Raw genomic sequence first — 25,948 nt, 5'->3', positions numbered from 1 at the left:
TTCTTATTTGGGTTTAAATGTGTTGTTTTCTTTCGAATCTCCCAACCTCCCGTCAATTTTTCTATTAGTAATCAGGGTAAGTACTTTGGGTTGCCTACGTAATGTGGAGTCCTACCACAACCAGACGATCACGATCTTTGGCCATAGAGTAGTAAGGTGTCTTTAAAGTGCTGTCATTCGTAAGTATCTTCGAAGTAAAAAGAATTCTACAAGCATCACTGACCAGCGCAAGGTAATTTAAGGCCAGGACAGTACATAGGTATTAATCTTTTGGTTATATTTTGAGGAGTAAAAGATTAAGGTTAGTAAATGTTTATATTTAAAAAAATTTCAGATCATCTGGCGTATGGTCCGTATATACACATTTGGTAACCGAAAGTTACCACAGCGGTTACTCTGGTGACTGATTGAACCGAATTGTCAGGAATTCGACATATACGGACCGCCCACTTACTAACCAGAAGAAACCACGAGGAGCTAAATGCTCATACCCATACCGACGTTGCCACGTCTGTCCTCTACTTTTTAAGCCACAGAACATTTTTAAACTGTCAACTGTCCATCTCTGACAGCCTGTCAACTCATTTCACATGTTTTATTTATTTTTATTTTGTTATCAGAAGATGGCTCGTTCCAGAATCGCATCTTTTTAATCTGTTACGTCATACCGTCCAATCAGAGCGCAGATCTACGTCTATCTACGAATCAGAGCAAAGTCTGCTCGCTCTCTTTCCTCCGAGATGTAATTCTGGAACTCTACATTAGACCGTTTATTATTTACATTTTTCATTAATATTCTTTGTGAAATTGTGGTAATAGTTATATGAGAAAATCTGGGTAATTATGGAGAACATGCCACCATCGGATAAATCAGATGAAAAATTGCGAATCCGAAGTCGAAATCCCGTGCAAATGCCTAGTTTTTGAGAAAAAAAATAAAAATGGTCACTTCATTCGCGTGCCTTCATTTCCTTATATTTGTCGTAAAAATCCATTCGTTCTTGATTTCAGGCAAGTATTTCGTGTAAAGATTCATTTTCAATCATAATTCATGCATTTCCATCCGTTTTTTACCATTAATTCGGTAAAAACGAGATGTTTACGTTTGCCTACGAAATCGGCCATTAGGGTTATGATGACAGCGAGTGGAGCGAGGTTGCCAGACTGAAAATTTATCGGATCAGCAAAGATACCACGGGGAGATATAGACCTCCCAGATATATCTCTTGGGCCACTTTTGCCTGGATAGGAGAATGGAAAAAAGGAATAATTATGAGAAAGAAAAAGAAGGTTAGGTTAGGTTACGTTAGAACTTTTTCTATCACATACTTGAGGTGAGTACAGCTGAAAAAGTCATCCAGAAAAGACCACGGGGAGGTGTGGGCCTGGATAGGAGAATGGAAAAAAGGAATGATTGTGAGAAGGTTAGGTGAGGTTACGAACAAATATGAACAGGAGAAGCTTGAATAATGAAATAGAAACGAAAAATAAAATCATTACAGGAACTAAACCGCAGATTTGAACTATTCAATTATTTGCTTCCTCATCATTTGGAGAGAGCTGCACTCGCCTCAATTATGTGCTAGAAAAAGTTCTAACGTAACCTTACCTAACCTTCTTTTTCCCTCCCAAAATCATTCCTTTTTTCCATTCTCCTATGCAGACAAAGGTGGCCCCAGAGATATATCTCTGGGTGGCACACACTTCCCCGTGGTTTCTTGGCTGATCCGAAAAATTTTCGGTCTGGCAACTACGCTCCACTCGCTGTCATCATAACCCTAATGGCCGATTTCGTGGGCAAACGTAAACATCTCGTTTTTACCGAATTAATGGTAAAAAAACGGATGGAAATGCATGAATTATGATTGAAAATGAATCTTTACACGAAATACTTGCCTGAAATCAAGAACGAATGCATTTTTACGGCAAATATAAAGAAATGAAGGGACATGAATGAAGTTACCATTTTTATTTTTTTTCTCATAAACCAGGCATTTGCACGGGATTTCGACTTCGGATTCGCAATCTACGCCCCAAAATTAGTGAGTACTGAATTTTTCATCCGTATTTCTTGATGGTGGCATGTTCTCCATAATTACCTTAACAACAAAGTTTTGAGCGGAACGTTAAATTAAACTGATATATCTACATATAACAACATAAGGGTCCTTTAACGTTCCTCGAACAATTGAAGAACAGAACAGAATCATTACTTGGAAGACTGAACCTGGTCAAAAGGCCCTCCCAGTCAAAACGAAGATTTGGAATATTATTGGCCACTCCAACCTTCTAGCCTCACAAAAATTGTGGAGGCAAGCAAAAGCGTCATTACAAGTAGAGGTAAAACCCCTCACTTGACGAATATTTTCGTTGTTCCATGGTATAAAAGAGTGGTATTTAACTTCATCTAGAACTCTTAAGAATATTTATTTGGCAATCTGTAATAGATATATGAAAAGTAAGTTGATATTAAACTTTTGATATGATAATATCATCATCATATATCAAGATTTCTGAATTAACTATAAATTTTCTTTCAGTGAATACAGACAGTACATAATTTATTGAAATTTTGAAAACAAATCAAGGAGTGGCGGATTTTATTCCCAGAAGATAAGCCAGATATATAAAAGCATTCAAGAGCTTAGCAGCCTACAAATAATTTATAATTGGCCTTTTACCTAGGTTACTCTATAAAATATTTGAGGAAAATCTTTCACTAAAGGGTTAGCACAGATGAATTGATGTATATTTAGGGAAGGGAATAATGACCAACCTGTAATAAAATACTGCTATGAGGATTGTGAAACTCTGGATCCATATGGATTGCGTATGGTAGACCATTGTTCCTGCCCTTTATTTGTACAGCGATTGTATGGGTAATAAGAGATGGAATGAATATTTTCTCAAAATGTAAATACATGATATTGTGTAATTTAGTTGTATTAAATATTCTTGAAAAGATGCACTGTTTCATTGAAAAGGTGTATTCAATATAGGTATATATAAAACAGGAACACTATAGTAGTAATAATAAACTTTATTGAAACAATGTTTCCAAGGGCTAACAACTCAGGTCTTCCTGACCAGGAACAGTATAAAAATATAATCGATACGAAATAGAACTAGTAAAAAAAATAGCATAAATATAATGAGTATAAATAAAAATATAACTAATATAAGTCAGCTCTCCTAATAATAGCATTTTTGTTGTCTCCTCGTCAAGTAATTTATGTTAAGCTTCTTATGCTAAAATACAGAAATTTCTTCAGGAATAGGAAAAAATCTTAACACTGTTTCCTCGGCCTCCACATCCAACAACACAACAAGAAAATGGCATAATTATTCACTTCCTGCTAAAATACTGTGTGACTTTCCCATTGAATACTTTCAATACCATTACTGGCATTAATAAAGCACATTTAACACTGTTGGCTGAGGAATCACTAGAACTAACACCACTATCAAATTAAAAACAAAAATAATGCATTTTAATGTACGTATTTTAACTAAAAGTAAAATAATATTTCAAAATATGTATCACAAAGATTATAGACCTACTCTATAATCTTTGATGTATCATTTTTGCCTTTACACCTCCACAATTTTATTTTGACGTCTATCTGACAGCTGGTTGAAGTTTCAGTACTGAAGTTGACAGTTTCAGAATGAGAAGTAGACGTGGCAACGTCGGTACGCGTATGAGCATTTAGCTCCTCGTGAAGAAACCAAAGTGTATATACGGACCACAGCCTATAATTACATATTAGTCCTTATTTGCCAAGCATATCCTTGAGACCAACCACAATCTTGATACCGAGGACGGTTTCGAAGTCGTCCATTTTGTGGAAAAAGGTCGTAAACTGAATTGTTTGGAAAATTTGGAAATTATGAGATATAAAATTAACGCCCGGACATCATTGAACGTCCAAACGGAATATGAAGGTAGTTCCCTTTTCTCAGCCTTCTTTCCTACTCTTTATGTGTAGTTATCTGTTGTTTATTGTCATCCTTTACAATATGAAAATGTAGATAGCGCTATAAACTTTTATCTCTACTGCTGCGTTGTAATAACGCACCCCAATATCTCGATCAGTAGAAGAGCGGCTTTCCACTGATCATGGGGTGATTATTTTTAGATGTTAAATACACAAAAATTGAAGGCCCTCGAAAGGGGAAAATAATGCGGATCCGGCCCGTCGCACGAAGGACAGGTCTTGAAGTTGAATATTATTATTTCTGGGGAGATGCTTAAATGAAACTCATGAAAAATTTCAACAAATAAATCTATTGGAAAATAAAATTAGAACTTCTCTTACAAATACGTACTCGGTCCAAAACGACCAACAAAATCTTCAATTCCTTAAACACATGCAAATAAACGCAAAACAATGAATCATACTTTCATAACCGAAATCTTGGGTTAAACTTCAACTTCCCAACTTAGCGCTCAATAATAAATCAATACTTTATCAATGAATCTTAGAGGAGCTTTCAAGACTCTGGACGAATAAAATTGGAACTTTCTACCTTTTCTGCGACTGCTGTTTGTCTGACGCTGCCGATGAAAACTTTTCGACACCAGACTTTACCCGCACTAATCGGCGAATTCTTTACACTTAACCGAACTTCCCGCACTTTTCCGTCGCAAACGTCTTTCGCTTTAAAATTCCCTATCCAAAAATTTCAACACAATTTTATATCTGGTCTTACTACGAATCAAGAAAATTAACGATCACTCCTCGAATGTTACTTTACTGACTTCCGATAAACTGACTTTAACTTCAAATTATTTCCAAATTTCTTCTACCTAACTACCAAATTCTCGATATTCCGGTTCTACTTGAACAAAATCAACAAAAACAAAAGGACTGGACTTTTCTTTATACTGAACTTTTCCGAATATCTATGAGCCGACCGAGTCTCTGATTCTATTCCGTGATCTACCTATACTTTTCTCTTATTTCGTGAAAACCTATTTATTATAAGTCCCTTTTCTCTATCTTTAATTACTGACTCTACAATGACTTATAATTTCTCTACTTTTCCGTACCGACTCGAAGGGGTATATTTTCGATATTTTTCAGATCACGTCCCCGGACCGACTTAAAGGGGTATTATTTTTGATCACGCTCCCCGGACCGACTGACTAACTTTTTCCGATGTACTTTTTCCCCGGTCTTTCTCTCCCACGCTATGGGTGGTACCAAAACGTCTCAAAATCGAAATCATTGGACGATCATTCTTGCTGAGTTGAAAAATCAGCGTTCCCAAGCTGGGTGGTTACAAGAAAATTTCGGCTACTTCGAATTCTGAGAACTGTTTTCCTCTCAGGGTCTCCAGACTAATAAATCTTTCTTAATCTACATGACTGACCGTTTTCACCCGTTCTGAAGTCCTTATCACCGGATATTGGAATCAATTACATAGGCCGGCGATCGCCGGTTGCTCTCCGAAAACGTACATTGTATCAATATCTGCAGAATTTCTGACTGAGTGACACTAACTCTTTCAACTCTTATCGAGCTGGTCATTATTTAAATTACCGCGACTTAATAATGTCTGATCTCAAGTGCCTCGAAGTATCGTATGTCCAACTAAAAACGCCTCTGCAGCTCGGCTGCAACAATGTATGAATGTTCCAGCGATACCTCGTTTCAATTAATTCGAATTCTCTTATTCCGATTTATTACAATACTCCCCCCTTTTAAAAAGTTTTGGCATTGGATGCCACAACTTTTCCTAAATCATCATATATTCGTCCAAACTCCATCATATCCTGCTCTTTCCTAAAACTAACATTCACCAAAAATTAAGTTTCACAAACAAATTTTCCTCACAAGCTACAGTTCCTTCTTTATCACTTAACCTACAAATGCTATGACAACTCTACTTATGTGATAGTCTTTTAAATCACACATCATCTTTAAGCGCTATAAACATAAAATAACAAGAAAAACAAACATGAACAAACTAAACCTAAATGGTACATTATTCGGACAACGGTCATCAAAATAGTTTTTTTTTACCCACATCTTTTCATCAATCACTTCACTATCTCCAACATGGAGTTCTTTAGGTTCAATTTTCGGAATTCTTTCTCACTATCGCGAACATTCTCACACAACCATATATATCCTCGGAATCATATGGAATAACTCTTCAGGTGAAAAACCAAAAGTTACCTCAGGTGGAAAAGTTTCTTTACACGGAACGCCACTGTTTAACTCGTGCTAATGTCCATATCGTATGATCATCTCGGTAACGAAAACACAAACTCAGTTCGACCTTGTTGACGCGGCACATTATTCGGCGCATCGTTTACCGGCTATGTCTCTCAGTCCAGTGTGGTATCACTATTAGTAAAATTGGGTGTAAGCCTGGATATCGCTCGATTAGTTTTTGGTAGCGTATTTTCAACGTTGGATTTGCTCGCACTTTCTCGCCGTTATTCGTCTCCCATAAGTTGAAAACATTCTTTACTGAGTGATGCATTTGATTAATCGCAGATTGGTGACCTTATCCTATTCCTTCTTGATCGTCAAAATATATAGTGGACAGTCTATGTCCCGCCGTCTTTAATCCAATTCTCTTCTGGTTAACTGACACTTGCATCTCTCGAAGAACCTTTTTTAAGCTGAACCATCGTCGTTCTACTGATGACGATTACGTCTACCTCTGGATGATGAATTTCGAGCCTTATATGCGGACCGACATTGTTCCATAAACCACACTTGATCAGTTCAGAATACCCTCGTACGCACACGTTCACATATTGAGTAGAATGTCTCTCATTTCTTCTTTCTAATTCTTTGACGCGCAACTTTTCGAGCTCATGAAAATTCTCAACATTTCTGATGAAATAGCCGCAATATTCGGTTTTCCGCACTATGGTATACTATCGCCGTCGCCACCTGGTAACTAAGGTTAATCACCATTCAGAGGTTATCCCACTGATGATGACCTGATGATTATACCTTCCTTCTGGTTGAAAATCTGCCATGGATTGTCTTTCAAAGATACCTTCTGTTGGATATTGATTGGCCAAAACCAACTTATCGACTAAATCCAAGAACAACGAAAAAAACACATGCAAAAATCATACAAAAACAATTCATCTCCCATGAGCATGCAATTTAATCATGGAGAAAACAATAATCATAAAATACCTATCATAACTATATCAACAAAATCCGACCTTATCGTAAAAGCATGCAGAACGTTGTGCTCACGTTAAAGGGTGACCACAACGCTTCTTCATAATCCTTTTCCGTCAAGGATTATTTCTTTCTCATTCCATCTGTTCCCGATATTCTTTATGGATGATATTTAAAATCATCCATCAGCAAATCACAATTAACCCCTATATCGTTAATCTAGCTTCCAACATGAAGCTCCTAACTCAACCGAAAATGACATTGCTCCTATGAAAATCTATCACTCAATAATGACTCTAGTTGAAACTTAACTAAAAAGACGTCAACTCGACGGTGTCTCTCTCAAAACTTCTCATATTGAATAGAGCAAACAACCTTTAACTTCAACGATTTCAATCTAAACGAAAATGAAACAATTGCTTTATCTGAATAGGGGTTATTCAACATATTACTTCGTTATAATACCTCCTGGCGCCCATCTGACGCAAAAAAAATAAAGAAACCCCTCTTTATACCGTTCATACTTCCCTCACTATAAGTCATTATTACCGGACCTCCTTGTTATTCTACTTATATTATAATCTGTGGAATGGGAAAGGTCGATTATTCCTTTTTCAGGACTATCAGCCAAAATGTCCTGCCACTACCCAAGGAAAAAGAAGAAGAAGACCCTTTTCAGGTTGTGACTCTCCGGGTCAGTGAGAGCCCCTGGAATCTACGAAAGGGCAGGAGTCGATTCACTTCTCCTGACAGGTCAATCCTACAGATTTTCCTGCCGCTACCCTGATCTCCTATCTGATTAGGTTGGGCTCCATCTATCTGGGGGACGCCTAATCCTGGTAGACCTCCTTACCACCCTTTCTGCTTCCTCTTGATCGTTCTCCATTACCTCCTCCTCATCATTGCTCTCTAATCCCGTGTCTGAATTCCGTGTATGTCTCCCATACCCCTGTGGAACCATTATCGGATGAAACCTCCGAGGTTTCCCTATTTCAGAATCTGTCTCACTAAAATCCTCAAATCTTTCCTCTCTTCCTGACAAATGTTTGTCAGGGCGCTTTTTCCGAACCTTTGCGACATAAGGCTTCAGCCTGTTTACTCGAACAATTCTGCTATCCCATCCCCCACATTTTCGTATCCTACAGGTTACCGAATCAAACACTTCCTTGATCCTGTATGGCCCTAACCATTTCTTTCCCAACTTTTCAGATACCTCCTTGAAATATACCAAGTCTCCTACCCTAAATTCCATCATCTGATCTTCCTCTGTATTGATGTCCCATGATACTCGTTTACTTGATTTCGACCCCCTGGGTCTATTTTCCTCTTGATACTCCACTTCGTTCGTATCCACTACTATTTCAGTAAACTTCTCTTTGTACCTTTTTCCTTGTTCCCTGTTATCATCCTCATCCCCCCGTTTCTTCCAAGTATAACCGGTACTAATTTTTAAATTCTTCCGAATTTCCTTCCCAGTTCCTGCCATACAACTCCTTTGTTCATGGCAAACATCAGTTTCCCAGTTACGCCCCTGATCTACGTCGATCATCTGCTCTACGTTATCGATTATTCCCATATTCGATTCTGCCAACTGGCATTCCTCCGTCGCGACCGTCCTTGGCACGCGTCCACTAATCCTTGACCCCCTGGGCCCCTTTTCACGTAAGTACTCAGCATTACTCCCTATCATTTCCGTATTTCTCGCTAAGTTTCCACGTTCAAAATCCTTAGTATTCTTATTTGAGGCGGCCTTTTCCCATGCCTCCACCGGTTTCCCCTTTATTTTTTCATTCCGAACACCTGAATTCTTCTGAATTCCTTCCGCAACTTCTGCTCTAACCATCGAAGACCTTTCTTCTCGCAGTTCCCAAGCTGCTTCCCTTTCACCGCTATTCTTCTTGTTTCCCTTTCCATTCTCATCATCCCTCATCGGGATTCCCAACAGTGACTCTAGGTTCGCCAACCTATCACCATCCTTGTGACCTACCCCCGCTGGGTCCGGATTTTTTATTCTGATAGTATTAATACCCCTATGTATATTATCCTCTTGCTTCCTGGGTTGGAACCCCCTCGAAAATGGAGACAATTGATTGAAAATAGCTTCCGTATTTCGATTCCCTTCTCTAGTTGAATGTTGAACCTTTTCCTCCCCCCTTCGTTGAATCATTTCTAAATTAACGTCACCCCCTCTTACTAGGTTTGTGGGTTTCTGCTGTCTGTTTTCCCTAAAATTCTCTCGTCCCTGACGATTTTGTTTTGGGCAATCCCTAGCCCAATGACCGTTTTGACCGCAAGTATAACAATCTCCCTGAGTCATTTGCCCTGACCTACTATAATTCCTACACTCTCTAGCGAAATGGCCCGATCTACCACATGAATAACACCCTTTTCTGGTGTTTTGTTCTGCATTCCCCTGACTCCTCCAGCTATTTTTACACTCTTTCGCCGAGTGACCCTGCTGCTCGCATAACTGACACACATTTTGTGTGTAAACTGCTGATATTCTCATGTTTGATGACCTTCCTTGTATCATCCTGGTTGCAGTTTCTTGTAAAATGAGTAGTCTCTCCGCTTTTTCTAAGTCCAAATTGTCTTCCCTTAATAGCGCTACCCCCATATCCTTCATTAAATCCTTGCGCAACCCTGTTTTGAATTGGTTCAGTATCAGATCTTTATTTTTCTTTCTGATTCCCGCTTCTTCGTCTGGCGATGCTCCGCCCAAATCTTCCCGGAGTAATTCCGCGCCTAAAATCCGCAGCCTAGTACAAAATGATGAAATATCTTCATCATGTCGCTGGAAACAACGACTTAAATTCCACTGACTCTCCCCTGGCAATTTTGATGGTGTAAATTTTAAGATTAGCCGCTGTTTCAATTCCGAGTATTTCAATTTATCATACGCCTCATCAGACTTAAAATATTCGTACGCCGAGCCTATCAGTTTTAATTTCAATAGAGTAAGGGTTTCTTCCTCACTCCATCCGTCCAATTTCGACCTCAACTCTAATTTGTCGAAGTACCGCTTCGCGTCTTTTCCCGAAAAACCATCAAGGGTTGTCGCAATCATACCCAACGAATACATAAACGGAAATCTCATAACATCTTTCTCAGCCACCGCAGGGGTGGTAGTACTAGCACTAGCCGTCGGCAACATTTTTCAAAACCTTGTGAATAACCTCAATAACAATTTAATCCGAAAACTATCTTTAAACTCCGCAAATTAAACGAGGAAATCAAAACAATTATCTCAGATTCACGATATTTCAAAGTATGAATCAAGTATTCCTATTCAAAAATCCCAAAATACGCTGCGCACACCCGATAGAATTAATCAAACTATAAACGCCAAATACTCTCTCTATTCAAAATATATCAACTTTATATGGAAACGCCCTAAAAGACAAATTATATCACCAAAAAAAATATTATCCTGAACGCAACTGTGATCCCAAAAATAATTAACGCCCTAAAAAAAAATGATATCACCAAAAAAAAATATTATCCTGAACGCAAATGTGATCCCAAAAATAATTAACGTCCTGAAAGAAAAATTATATCTCAACAGCAAAAATAAAATTCAATAAACAATGTCCTGAAAAAAAACCTGCAACCCTATCTTGTCCTAACCTTCCGAATTATTCTGTAAATCAAACCGATCCAAATATTACATCCAACTGACTTAAAATTCCGAAATATTCTGACGTTTACTTGATCAAGACAGTTAACTTGAAATTACCAAAATTCAAAATTTCACTTAATTGAAACCAATTAAATTCAAATGACCGAAATTCAAAATTATTTTATCCTCCAAATTGATTAAAAAAAAAAAAGTAATTCAAATTATTTCACCCTTAACTCCGTGTTCAAATTCTAATAAAACAACATTAACAAACGTCTTAATTTTCCTTATCTGCTTTCCCTAAATTGATTTTAATTTCGCAAAAATACTTGAATGAAATTAACTAATTCTCAAACCCACTTTTTATAACAAAATAACCGATCATTCAACTAGTCACTGATAAACAAGAAAGGAATTATTATACACGCCAAAAATTATAACTTGATTGACGATTTTTTTTTCTAAAATCTTTCGATAAACTACAAGTCTAAATTCAATAAATCCGCGCACACAACTTTGCGTTCAAAATCCTACGTAATTGATACTCAACAAAAAAAATTTCAAAAATTATTCACTTCAAAACCATCAAATTCCTGCAAAATCAAAATTTCAAAACACACAGTAATATACACTTCAAAAATAATTCACCTGAAAACAATAAAAAAAATATCTTTCACCATCAGCCAAGAATGCACCCTCAAAACAATAAAAATATTGCGAAAACTTAAATTCAAATCTTCAATACTGATCAACTACTTTATCAATTTTTCTTAAAGTTTCCATCAATCGATTAATTAAATCTTTCACAAATTATTGAACACAAACGTTCTTCACAAAAAGTTTTCCAACTAATTCCCGATTAAAAACTTGATAACTTATCCGATTTTTGAAATGAAATTCGGATCCACCACAACGAAGAGTAAATAACAAACTTTTATCCAACTCTACTCAACTTTCTCTAATATCACGGCAGCTAGACTTTAACGAAAACAAAAATTTCTGTTCACAACTCTACTTATCACTTTTCACAAAATAACTCGATTATTCTCTTGAAATAAACAAAAATCGACGCAAAATGAAATTATTCTTGGTAATAGAAATAACTCAGAGTTCCTTCATCCGAAAGTCCTCAAATTCATTGATATAATCACAACTAAATCCATCAATCAACCCTTAATAACCACAAAATACTTAAACACAATTCTCTCAATACTTCTACAATGGCTCCGATTGAATTATTGGATTTTATCTCGACTCACTCCAGACCAACTAAATTTTCAAAAATCAACTTCTCAAATAAAACAATTTTGGTATTCTACCCCAGAAAATCAACTTAAATCCCACCTAGCTGTCACCAGTGTAATAACGCACCCCAATATCTCGATCAGTAGAAGAGCGGCTTTCCACTGATCATGGGGTGATTATTTTTAGATGTTAAATACACAAAAATTGAAGGCCCTCGAAAGGGGAAAATAATGCGGATCCGGCCCGTCGCACGAAGGACAGGTCTTGAAGTTGAATATTATTATTTCTGGGGAGATGCTTAAATGAAACTCATGAAAAATTTCAACAAATAAATCTATTGGAAAATAAAATTAGAACTTCTCTTACAAATACGTACTCGGTCCAAAACGACCAACAAAATCTTCAATTCCTTAAACACATGCAAATAAACGCAAAACAATGAATCATACTTTCATAACCGAAATCTTGGGTTAAACTTCAACTTCCCAACTTAGCGCTCAATAATAAATCAATACTTTATCAATGAATCTTAGAGGAGCTTTCAAGACTCTGGACGAATAAAATTGGAACTTTCTACCTTTTCTGCGACTGCTGTTTGTCTGACGCTGCCGATGAAAACTTTTCGACACCAGACTTTACCCGCACTAATCGGCGAATTCTTTACACTTAACCGAACTTCCCGCACTTTTCCGTCGCAAACGTCTTTCGCTTTAAAATTCCCTATCCAAAAATTTCAACACAATTTTATATCTGGTCTTACTACGAATCAAGAAAATTAACGATCACTCCTCGAATGTTACTTTACTGACTTCCGATAAACTGACTTTAACTTCAAATTATTTCCAAATTTCTTCTACCTAACTACCAAATTCTCGATATTCCGGTTCTACTTGAACAAAATCAACAAAAACAAAAGGACTGGACTTTTCTTTATACTGAACTTTTCCGAATATCTATGAGCCGACCGAGTCTCTGATTCTATTCCGTGATCTACCTATACTTTTCTCTTATTTCGTGAAAACCTATTTATTATAAGTCCCTTTTCTCTATCTTTAATTACTGACTCTACAATGACTTATAATTTCTCTACTTTTCCGTACCGACTCGAAGGGGTATATTTTCGATATTTTTCAGATCACGTCCCCGGACCGACTTAAAGGGGTATTATTTTTGATCACGCTCCCCGGACCGACTGACTAACTTTTTCCGATGTACTTTTTCCCCGGTCTTTCTCTCCCACGCTATGGGTGGTACCAAAACGTCTCAAAATCGAAATCATTGGACGATCATTCTTGCTGAGTTGAAAAATCAGCGTTCCCAAGCTGGGTGGTTACAAGAAAATTTCGGCTACTTCGAATTCTGAGAACTGTTTTCCTCTCAGGGTCTCCAGACTAATAAATCTTTCTTAATCTACATGACTGACCGTTTTCACCCGTTCTGAAGTCCTTATCACCGGATATTGGAATCAATTACATAGGCCGGCGATCGCCGGTTGCTCTCCGAAAACGTACATTGTATCAATATCTGCAGAATTTCTGACTGAGTGACACTAACTCTTTCAACTCTTATCGAGCTGGTCATTATTTAAATTACCGCGACTTAATAATGTCTGATCTCAAGTGCCTCGAAGTATCGTATGTCCAACTAAAAACGCCTCTGCAGCTCGGCTGCAACAATGTATGAATGTTCCAGCGATACCTCGTTTCAATTAATTCGAATTCTCTTATTCCGATTTATTACAGCGTCATAAAACCACCATTTTGTAAACACCTTTCCTATGTATGCTTGTTTTATTTGTATTTCTGAATTTTTGAATTTTATAACCGAATTCCTAGTTTGTAACTGTAGTCCATCACAGGTTGGTATTTTATTGTTAGTTTGTTACCTGGGTAACATCTCAGAAAAAATCTTTTGTAGGAACCTGAAGATGGGATGCGTTTAGACATCCCGAAACCAGTCGTAATTTCGAGAAATAAAACTGTGAAATTGAGACCCTTGTTACGTATTTTTATTTTAAATCTTAACTCACACAATGGGTACACTTTCCTATATAATTACATAGTTTGGCGTATGGTCCGTATATACACATTTGGTAACCGAAACTTACCAGAGCGGTTACTCTGGTGACAGATATTGAACCGAATTGTCAGGAATTCGACATATACGGACCGCCCACTTACTAACCAGAAGAAACCAAAGTGTATATACGGACCATACGCTAACCAGAAGAAACCAATGTGTATATATATACGGACCATACGCTTAGTTGCGTTCACAAACTTACTCTGAGTAAGCTCTGATTACCCGAAGCGTTCACAAACGTACTTTTAGTTCCTCAGAGTATGCTCTCTGGGCATGACCATCACAGAACACTAATATACATGACCATAGACCATATTAGTGAGGTTAGGCGGGAATTTTGAATCGCGATCCATCCGTGGATCTGGTCCCTGAATTCCCTATGCATTTCTTATGGGACTAAAAATGCCGCGTACTTCTCGCCTGTTTTCGGATATTTTAGCGAATTTCTTAAGATTTATTTCTGTTGGAATGTGTTCTATGATCCTTTCTTAACAGGTTGAAAACAAAATTTCGTAATAAAATGGTATATTTTTTTAATAATGGGTCAATATAAAATTGGTCAGCAAGATCCATGGAAGTTTGTCGTAGCTTCATTTCGTTTCTAACCTCTGAAGCTGATATCATTCTAACCATTGAACTAAAGAAAGTTTCTTTAGTTCAATGATTCTAACGCGCAAGCGTAGCATGTCATTTTCCTTGTTACGGTTCATCATTGACGTATAGCAGAAATGATCTACGACATACGGATATATTCCGTATAATAATGTTTTCAATTTTGATTTTAGGACATATAAAAGTATTTTGTGATGTAAAATGTACTTGGAAACAACCTCTAATAATGGCGGCACCCAATTTCGCATGTCTTTATATTAGAGAGTCGAAGTGGGCACAGAACGTTAGCCTGAACGTAAACGTTAACGTGACAAATACAGAGATATAGAAGGGGGGAGATTGAGCTTCAAGCTGCGCGAACTGGCTAAAATTGAAGGCCGCCATTTGTCAGGAAATATATACAGTAGAGTTGTTACGGAACAGATAAATTCAAGGAACAGTTCCGAACTGTTCTGTTCTTTTACGTGAACCTGTTCTTTTAACCTGCTCATCTGCTCACCTGTTCCTTTAACTTTCGGAACGCCTAGCCTATATCGCTCCAGGGAATGCTGACGCACGAAAGGTTCTTCTGACGAAATGTTCCATTCTTATGGAATTTACAACTCGCTTCCTACTTCCCAATACTTACTCTTGAATAAAGATTTTTTTATTCAATGAAAACTAAAAACTACCCTCTCAATAAACGAAGACGAACCGACAATTAGCTATTCCTTGGAATAATTTGAATTATTTGGTCATGAACTTCAGTAGAAATCAATAACAAAGTTAACGTTTAACTGTTGCAAAATAAAAAAAACAACCATCAAAAATCTGAACTAAATATGGAAACATTTTCTCATTTACCCCCAAGTCGTTAGTCGTTCTTTTTTGCGTCCGCCAAGCGCCCAAGCGGCAATAAAAAATAAAAATGGGCATACCGTACCGCGTACCCTTGAGTCAGAGTTCAACTCACAGAACAGATTACAGAGTAGTTCAATCACTACGGCCGACTACGGCGGGCGACCACCCTGTCCCCATATGTTTTCGTTCATAAAAGTACAGGTAGTACAGGAACAGATTCTCTGTAACCGGCGACAGTCAACTGGCGTATTACTCAGCGGAACAGGTTTCGTTCTTTAAAAAGAACAGGTTCGCAGAGCAGTTTGAGCTAACCTGTTCACAAGAACCTGTTCCGTTCTTTTCGTAACATCTCTAATATACAGCACCGCCTAAAAGTGATAGCATGTGGCAAGAGTTATATACAGGGGCACGTAAAATTCAGAATTTGAATGTTATGATTTCGTTGATAACAGTACTTGAAATTATGAGATTTCGGTCAATTCGTTTCTTATTTCTTCAGTACAATACAAAATGAATACCAAAAATGTCAACGAAGGAAAAAATTATTTGTTTTGTGTATTCTGGTGAATATAATGAGATGTGCAAATATTAAACATCTAAATTCTGAAACGTTTTCAAAATAAAATCCATGATTTCGAAGATTCTAGCAATTTGGTCTTATGGGGTAGTCTGATATATATAGACTTCGAAGCGTCACCAATATTTGGTTTGTTCCAGAATCGCTTCTTTTCACTACTGTTCCCTAATTACGATCAGAGGAAAGTAACCTGAAAAATTGCTCCCCCACTTTCCTTCGAGATGCAATTCCGGAACTCTGCTATTAAGTTTTAATTTCTGTTTCTAGGGAAACACGATTTTGTCTATCTGAAGGACACTAAATTTTTTGCACAAAGTGGATAATTTGATCTGATATTTTTATTGGAAGTAAGAGATGATATGATGAAAGTTAACAAGTCGATACATTTTTCAGTAGCTACTGGCATTAAATATATAAAAGAAAAAAACATTTTTCTATTCATTTTATTTATACAATATTGTATATCCAGTATTGATTGCTGCATAAAATCAAGTGATGAAGTCTTCTAATTGCAGAACCTTGAATTTTTCGGTATAAACTTTTTACAGATTGAATATTCTAATTTTAAAATGAGATCTGGCAATATTTTTCACTAAAAGAAAGCCATGATGTCTGCCAATCACTGAAGAATATAAAAAATGTTCTTTCAAGGAAGGGAACAAATCATCCACTCGATCATAAAATTTTTGGGACTGAATTGTTGCAAATGCATCGAGAAAATTTTCATCTGTTGGAACTCTATTTCTAGTTGAAATCATCAAATTCCTGATTGACATATCGTTATAATTCCATATGATGGTACATGAAGTCCCCCTGAAACAAACATAAAATAAAATCATCTCAGTTTCATATTAAATTATCTCATCTTACCTTGATTTTTGAAGAATATTACAATTCCCTCAAGACTGGAAGTTTTAGGGTCGCAGTATCATTCCCTACATTTTTTAAATATCTTTTCATCAATGTGGCACTGAATCAAAAGATTTCTCCCAATGATGGGCAGCATTTTCAGAAATACGTTGATCTTGTCTCAAAAAGTCCATCACTTCTTTAATGTGTTGTATTTTATTTTTTAGAGACTTAATTGTATAATTTCCTTCTATATGATGCTTGGAGTTTTTTCAATTCGATGAGTCTTTTCATCAATTTTGGAGGAGAAATACTGAAACAAGTTTAAAAAATTTGTAAATCTATCAAAAATATTCAAAAATTGATATAATTGGGAACTTACCTATAATTGTGAAGTAAGCCATCGTAAATATCCTGCTATTCAGCAAAAAAAGCTAATAAAATCACACGAATCCGCTAAATATCACCAAAAATACGTTGATATTTGTTATTATTGTTTACATTCGTTTGACTTGACAGCAGGCAATGGCAGCTAAATGACAAGAATATTCACTAAATTGTTAAACCGTGATCATAATACCGTGCTATGACCTGACAAATGGCGGACCCACTTTTGTCTTTTGTCCCATGAAAATAGGATGCGCAGTGGTCGAAGCTCAATCTCCCCCCTTCTATATCTCTGGACAAATAACGTCAAATATAACGTTTACGTGTTGTAATGAAATTTGAGTTGAAGTGCTGCCATCATGAAACGTCAGACGTTAAACATAACCTATCAATTTGGATTTTGATTTGCTGGAACTCTCTTTTATCTAATATCTAATATTGAGCCTCGACAGCTGGAATAATATTTGAAATATTGATGTTCTAATGATTATATGCATAATAAAGAGAATTTTCAACTTAAAAGTATTTTCTTATCAATGAAATGTTTAAGTGTTAGAGAAGAGAGAATCGCAGTTGAGTTTCAGCCATTTCCTTACTGAATGTAATCTGATAACGAAGTTTCATAACTAAATCCTTTTGATAACTTTAAAATCAATGCTGATTTCCTATAACTTTCATTCATTATGAGAAAATACATGGGAAATATAAACAATGACTGTTTGAGGTTATTGAGAATTGCATTCAACAGTCAAAATTCGGCCATTCGCAAGTCATCGGTGCTACTCGTTTAACGTTCGGTTAACGTACGTCGATGTTTAAGGTATACTTGGGAGACCGCTAGTTTACGTAGGCCGTAAAGCTGACGCTAACGTTAACGTTAAAAACTGACGAATGAGCATGCGTAGATGTCAATTACAACGTTAACGTTTACGTTCATGGCAGCACTTCAACTCTCTATTAACATTTACTTCTAGCTAGCGATATTCCATCTTAATGTCGATTCCAGTGTAAAAAAATTTGAATATGGATCTCCCGCCAATTGAGTGATTCTAACCTCACTAATATGGTCTATACTCATCAGGGGGGCATTGACGTAGATCCTCTATGTATCCTCCCTGTATCTACGGGCATTGAACTTTAGTTCAATGCAGGGGGGTGAAACCACAGAACACTAATATATAAGAAGTGTACACTTCTTGTATATTACACAGTATTACAGTGTTCTGTGATACTCATACCAACTGGACGTCGAACTTCATATCCGTTAACGAAGAACGATGTGAGGCATTTGGCCGCCATTTGTAGTTTGGGATGAACTATAGACCATATTAGTGAGGTTAGGCGGGAATTTTGAATCGCGATCCATCCGTGGATCTGGTCCCTGAATTCCCTATGCATTTCTTATGGGACTAAAAATGCCGCGTACTTCTCGTCCGTTTTCGGATATTTTAGCGAATTTCTTAAGATTTATTTCTGTTGGAATGTGTTCTATGATCCTTTCTTTACAGGTTGAAAACAAAATTTCGTAATAAAATGGTATATTTTTTTAATAATGGGTCAATATAAAATTGGTCAGCAAGATCCATGGAAGTTTGTCGTAGCTTCATTTCGTTTCTAACCTCTGAAGCTGATATCATTCTAACGCGCAAGCGTAGCATGTCATTTTCCTTGTTACGGTTCATCATTGACGTATAGCAGAAATGATCTACGACATACGGATATATTCCGTATAATAATGTTTTCAATTTTGATTTTAGGACATATAAAAGTATTTTGTGATGTAAAATGTACTTGGAAACAACCTCTAATAATGGCGGCACCCAATTTTGCATGTCTTTATATTAACATTTACTTCTAGCTAGCGATATTCCATCTTAAAGTCGATTCCAGTGTAAAAAAATTTGAATATGGATCTCCCGCCAATTGAGTGATTCTAACCTCACTAATATGGTCTATAAAGATATTATAGAATTATGCGGGACGAACATGCGCAATTCAGTCAAATTTTAAAAGTTATGAAAAACGAATTCTGAAAATCGAAATATTGACCAATCTCAAATGAAGAATATTTCCGATCTGTGTGAAAAATATTGAAAATGTAAATATATGTAAATACATTGAACATAGAGTTCAATGTGTAAATATAATACCACGCTACCACATCAAAACAGAAACTATCCCAAACTGCAAATGGCGTCTGTTTGCCTCAAAAATTTTGACAGGTTCGCCATCTAGGTTAGTATTATACATCTATGACTCATACTCTACTCTCGGAGTAAGTTTATGAACACACCCCCAGACGTCTATCAAGCCAGCCATAGCCTACTAGAATTACGAACTTCTAGTAGGCTATGAGACAGCCAGAGACCTCAAGCTCTCTGTGCTGTCAATGTTATGTCAATCAAAAATTGCGCACAATGTGGCAACGTTGAATTTCAATTTTCAATGCTAGTCGCACCTGTTACCTGTGTACATGTTTTGTACAGTTTTATTACTTACTGTTTTATATTATATGCACTGTTCCTTGTTTCCTACCATCAGCAGGATTTCTTAGCCGTTATACACGCAAATAAATTATAATTACTTGGTTAAATATTTGACCACTTGTAATGAGTTTGAAAAGAGGTGCTTTAATAGTAATTGAGGGTGTTGATCGTTCAGGAAAATCAACTCAATGTAAAAAATTAGTGAAATCACTTCAAAACAGAGGAATAAAGGCGAAGTTGATGAATTTTCCTGATAGAAGTACCCACACTGGTGGTCTCATAAACAAATACCTCACTGATAAAAGTTGCTCCTTGAATGATAAGGCTATTCATCTTCTGTTTTCTGCAAATAGATGGGAAAGTTACGACAGAATGAATGATTTATTGAACCAAGGTTTTACTCTGATAGTGGACAGGTATTCATATTCAGGAATTGCTTTCTCTTCAGTGAAAAAACGTGAGAGTTTCATTGTATAAGTATCGCCTTTGAAGTAATAAGTAGTACTTGCTATTGTTAACAGTCTACTGGACTTTTCATTGAATTCCTGTTGCTTCCATGGACCTAATACCACAAATTTTCTGCAGAGGCTTCTAGTAGAATTTACTTGATGCTCGATGAATATCCATCTATTTTGAACCTCACATCTTCCCTAATGAATTGGTTGGAGCTGTTTTTCGGGATTTCAGCTATCTGCGTTTCAAACTTCAACTCAAACTATTGTCACTTCTTTATGCCTAAAATTGTAACGGGGGAAGAATCGAATTTAATCAAATAAACTTCTGCAAATCAATATTCTACATCATTTCATTGAAACTGCGATTGGGGTCAATTCTTTTTTGTTTCAGTAGTATTTCCAGCATGTCTATTATTTTCCAAAAATATAGACAACTGTGGTTTTTCCGTTTGTTTTTACATCTCTTTGCCTACTTTAAGATATGTATTTGGTCTTTGTTAACGAATCCAACCCTTTCTAACACACATTGATTCCTCATTCGAAATTGTTGCTTTATAGAAATGAGAATTATATTGAGGATAAGCAGGCAAAGTGATTCCTGCTTGGAAGGATTTTCACTTTTTCACTATAATAAAAAAAAAATTTTGTTTCAAAATTATCCGCTTTAATGGTGAATATAGAATTAGGAAATGTTTCAATTAGCCCAAATCCTATTCAAACAATTCTCTGTACAATATAGTCAAAAACTTGTAGCAGTTTCCATTTTTACTCTAATTTAAAGTTACCTAAGTCACAGCCCCCTACTAGGCTGTGGCTATGCACAGTGTTATTATATGCAAAAGTTATTGTCGATTTATTCATTAGGGATTTTTGTCACTTGGGGATTTTTCATTTTGAAAACTGTTGCAGCAGACAAACTGTTGATTTTTTACACTCATTCTTTATATTTTCAGATATGGATATAAATTGGTGTAAGCAGCCTGAAATAGGACTCCTCAAACCAGACCTTGTTTTGTTACTAACTTTATCAGATGAGGAAATGTTAAAGAGGCCTGGATTCGGAGAGGAAAGATATGAGAATATAAATATCCAGAAATCTGTTAAAGAAGTATTCAATAATTTAGCATATAATGAAGACAACTGGAAAGTAATGGATGCTGGTGGTACAATTGAAGATGTTCATGAAAAATTACTAATTGAAGTATTGAACAAACTAAAGGAAGTTGAAACTTCACCTCTGCAGCACTTGAACTTTTATAATAAAAAGTTGATTTAGTTTATTCCAATTACTGAATCTCCTAATCAGTTGGGTGGCTTTTTTTGAAATATTAACTTCCATAATGAATTTTATTTGCATTGAGACCCTCACTTAAGTCTATTAATTAGAAATGTAATGTCCAAAACCTAAAATATATGTATGTGGTCCAAGAAGACATAAGCTTTAGGTTTCCGATGTGGTCGAAATATAATGCAGTATGATTTCAGATTGTATTTTTTGTTCACCCTCAAATTGAAGCTATTTCAATAGAATTTTTCTATGTTATTTATTATGAAGGAAAATATTCTATTGGAGTCTATTTGTATACATGTTTCTATCCAAAAATGAAATAATTACGTGTATATTTTTGAAATGAAAAATTAATTGTCTTTCAACCAAGTTACCTTTGCAGACAAATTACAAATTTCATCATTACATTACAGATGTAATTTGTTCAAGTGAGGTGAAATTCGAGAAAATATTTATTTACTACCTAACAAATACAAATAGGGCTGCTATTCTCGAGCATTCGCAATATATGCGATCGTACGCATCGAAAAACGTAGTGATGTTTTTAACACCAAATAGCAGAGTTTCACCAAAGCATTGTGTTCAGCCCATATGAAGGCACCAAATTCTTTGGTGAAACTCTGGAAAACTCTGCTATTTGCTGTTAAAAACATCACAACGTTTTTCGATGCGTACGATAACATATATTGCGAATGCTCGAGAATACCATCCCTGAACTGGATCATCCCCTTCCACAAAATAAAAATTTCTAAATTAACCAAATTTAACAAAAGTCACACACGACTGATATTCGGTCCCGAATTCAACGATGCACTGAAGTGGTGCTTCGAAATTATTAAGCAGTGGAAGAAGTAGCGAAAATCTCAATTTTCAGTACAAACATTGAGTATTAAACCCACCTAGAGAAACAATGCGGTTCAAAGAAATGAAGCCAAAATAAGCTGTTGTTCCTTCTTCGTACGTAGGGGCGCAGCTGTGCCTCGAAGAACTGAAATTTTTCACCCTAGCATCTGGCGGTGGATGACTGAACTATTAGGCGATGTTTCATGAATAGGCTAGATAGTCCAAGAGACAGAGCCAAAAAAAGTCTCTGAATTTATTAAGCCTGGTTTTTTCTCAGGTGATTACAATCAAAATAATACAAAAAATGCTGCGGTCAGTCAAATGGATGTTAGAACATGTGCCTCTGGTGCGCGATCAAACATGTCGTGATCACCGACATAATAAAATCAATTTCTTAAGGCTGAAACTTTATTAACTTTTGTTTTTTGGTATGTAAATCAAAATTATGATAGTCAGTCAACGTCCAATCGGGACACAGCTGGTCAGTCAGCTTTAATGTGCGTAGCGCGAGGCGTATATAGCGTCGTTTATAAGGGTGCAATTCGTTTATTAAGCGTGAAATTTTTTTTGTAACTACTACTGACTATATTATTAATAAATAAAATGGTCAGTCAGCCATTCCGTAGCACAACGCCTGTCAGTCAGTGTATAAAAAATTAAACTTTTTTCGCTCTCTATAGATATTACATCATAATCATTCGAAGTAACACATTTATTTTAATAAGGCACTTCCGTGTCGCAATTGTGCCCTAAAATCTCAGAAATAAAATTCGTTCGAAATCAACAGTGTACACAACTAAAGCAGGTATACACGCAGAGGTAAGAACTCCTCCTTTTCAAACATTTTTAACTAATATTCATTAGGGATAAAAAGCCATAAATAATCATCACACAATTCATCATCTGAATCTTTCATATCATTATTCTCACTATCGTGATCTGGCACGTCAAGCTCAGGTGTTGCAGTATATAAAAAATAAATAAATTTGTAATTGTAATTCAGATAAAGATATTTCTATACCTATATTTTCTTGTGAAGGTTGAATAATAACATCCTGTACAAGTTCTGATAATTGATCGCCTTTGAACCAATCACACTCATATTTCTCATCCACCAATTTCCAGCCGTAGGTAGTCAGTAGGAGATAGCTCCGTTGGAATTTGACGGTGAGCATTACGCCAAATATTTGTAATGAATCTCGCTCTTAAGAACTGCTGCATCAATTCTTATTGGCATGGTAGCCTACTCGACCCATCTACATTGATTATTTTAATTTTAAAACGATCGTTTGTGGTACTTATTAGACATTTATACATCTTCGAAAATAAAACGAATCTTGCCTCGTCAAATTGATTTTATTTTTTTCAAGGCGTATAAATGGCAAACAAATTCTTGAACCTATTTAACATATTATTCTGGTTGCTTTCATCTGCAAGTCCAAGGTCAGCGAATGTTTTTTGAAAATCTTTGCTCTGCTTCATTATCTGCAGAGGTTTTTTTTTTACCTTTTTTGTGAAAAGCTGAGTTAAAATGACATCCAGTCAAAGCATGCAGTCCAGGAAGAGCATTGCAAACAGAATTTCCCAATTTTTGATGCATTCTACTGAGATCATCCTTTGATGATTTTTAGTCCCAACTTCTATCTAGGCACATTAAAACTGACTGACCAGCTGTGTCCTGATTGGACGTTGACTGACTATCATAATTTTGATTTACATACTAAAACACAAAAGTTTAAAAAATTTCAGCCTTAAGAAATCGATTTTATTATGTTGGTGATCACGACATGTTTGACCAAGCACCAGGAGGCAAGAGGCACATATTCTAACATCCACTTGACTGACCGCAGCATTTTATTGTATATTATAATTGTAATCACCTGAGAAAAAACCAGGCTTAATAAATTCAGAGACTTTTTTTGACTCTTCCTCTCCGTCTACAGTGACTATCAAACATTCAAACATGTTTGATACAAAGATTATAGAGTAGTCTATAATCTTTGGTTTGATAGAGTCACTGCCAATTCACAATGATGTTAATGGTTGTTATGGTAATGTTAACGGTGAGCTACAATGTAAACGCTCAAATAATAATAAATAATAGAGCTACTACGATACTGTTCACATCAATGTTGATGTCAAGCCTAATGTTAATGATAATGATAAATATTTCTTGAATTTATTATTATTTAAGCGTTAACATCGTAGCTCACTTTTAACATTACCATTACCATTAACATCATTGTGAATTGGCAGTCACTGTAGGCTAGACGTTGAGTTGATGATGTTCAGGTCCGGCGTATGGAAATGTCCGCTGTATTTCATCACAATGAAAGACTGCGATTGTGAATAATCATGAAAAATAATGAAGGTTTCATTCTCAGTTCAATTTATTTTCCGTAGAATCGCTTGCTTTCTTCAAAAAATCATTTATATAAATGAATAAAAAACCTTTCTTGTAAAATATATACTCAAATATTATCATCAAGTTTCAATATACCTACGTTACAGAGTGTTCGGTAACTGAAAAATTTTAAATGAATAAAAGAATCATCACTTGGAAGACTGGATCTGGTCGAAAGGCCCTCCCAGCCAAAAGCAAGATTTGGCTATTATTAATTTGAGTACTGAAGGCATTTCTAACAACGAGGGTGATCCTCCACCAAGATCAGCAGAAGATTTTTTACGCAGAGATGATATTCCTCCCAATGCAATTGAAAAACAAGTTATGTACCTATGATTATATTTATATTTTTCTTCAATCATCATCAAGTCTTTGAATAAGATTGGATGAAGGCTTTTATTATTCGCCTTTTTTCTCGTTTTCTGCTCCGTTTCTTGGTTTCAGATATTATTTCGAAATGGAAAGAGGATAAAGAAATTTTTATGTCAATGGAAAGGAAGCCCTTCAGTATTAAAAGCTTATTCTGTAAACAAATTTGTCATCACTACACTTCTCACGGGGAGACAGGGTTTTTTCACTGAGGTTTTTCCCTAAGCTCTTTTATCATACTCTAAATTGTATGGTACCCCGTTACACTAACCTTTGCTAAAACTCATACATATGCTATATTGTTTGATAACTAAAAATGTATTGCTGATATTCAAAAGATATTAGAGAGTTGAAGTGCTGCCATGAACGTAAACGTTAACGTTATAATTGACTAATTGACATCTACGCATGCTCATTCGTCAGTTTTTAACGTTAACGTTAGCGTCAGCTTTACGGCCTACGTAAACTAGCGGTCTCCCACGTATAATTAATAATAATAGAGAGTTGGCACTTCAACTCTCTAATATTTAATCTATGATGGTGATCAGAAAACTTTCATGACCAATATTGACTCGATGGGCGTTGCCGGATTGCGAAAATCACGTAGAATGTTCATAAGAGCGCTTCTGAAATCAGAATTTTCGTAAGTGAATACAATGCAATATGTTAAAATTCGAATTGATATGTGTTGAGATTAAATCATCTGCGTGAAGCAAAACCAAATCCCTTACGTGT

At 36.1% G+C, this 25,948-nt stretch overlaps 1 protein-coding gene and 2 long non-coding RNA genes across 3 annotated transcripts; 1 reads left to right on the top strand and 2 right to left on the bottom strand.

The window, feature by feature from the left end:
• Nucleotides 1–14,887: 14,887 nt before the first annotated feature.
• Nucleotides 14,888–19,270, bottom strand: LOC123317152. Its single transcript, XR_006538143.1, has 2 exons — nt 19,171–19,270; nt 14,888–14,933 (listed from the first exon to the last, which is right to left on the bottom strand). It is a non-coding gene; the product is annotated as an uncharacterized LOC123317152 (long non-coding RNA).
• LOC123317151 lies at nt 16,560–17,580 on the bottom strand. The gene is made up of 3 exons (XR_006538142.1): nt 17,364–17,580; nt 17,003–17,294; nt 16,560–16,945 (listed from the first exon to the last, which is right to left on the bottom strand). It is a non-coding gene; the product is annotated as an uncharacterized LOC123317151 (long non-coding RNA).
• Nucleotides 19,271–19,815: 545 nt separating the features above from the next.
• LOC123317508 (thymidylate kinase) lies at nt 19,816–21,793 on the top strand. The gene is made up of 2 exons (XM_044904077.1): nt 19,816–20,311; nt 21,263–21,793. Exons 1-2 carry the CDS (start codon nt 19,978–19,980, stop codon nt 21,583–21,585), a joined length of 657 nt encoding a protein of 218 aa, XP_044760012.1. The 5' UTR covers nt 19,816–19,977; the 3' UTR covers nt 21,586–21,793.
• Nucleotides 21,794–25,948: the final 4,155 nt, after the last annotated feature.

The sequence above is a fragment of the Coccinella septempunctata genome, chromosome 7, assembly GCF_907165205.1.
Source record: "Coccinella septempunctata chromosome 7, icCocSept1.1, whole genome shotgun sequence".
Taxonomy (NCBI): Eukaryota; Metazoa; Arthropoda; class Insecta; order Coleoptera; family Coccinellidae; genus Coccinella; species Coccinella septempunctata.
The sequence above is the reverse complement of the archived record's forward strand: the minus strand, read 5'-3'. Positions and strand labels throughout refer to the sequence as shown.

Excerpts from the sequence above, each read along its gene's own strand:
- LOC123317508 (XM_044904077.1), top strand. The coding sequence starts at position 19,978 with ATGAGTTTGAAAAGAGGTGCTTTAATAGTAATTGAGGGTGTTGATCGT. Across the intron at positions 20,312-21,262 it reads TTTCTCTTCAGTGAAAAAAC|ATATGGATATAAATTGGTGT; the intron begins GTGAGAGTTTCA and ends TTATATTTTCAG.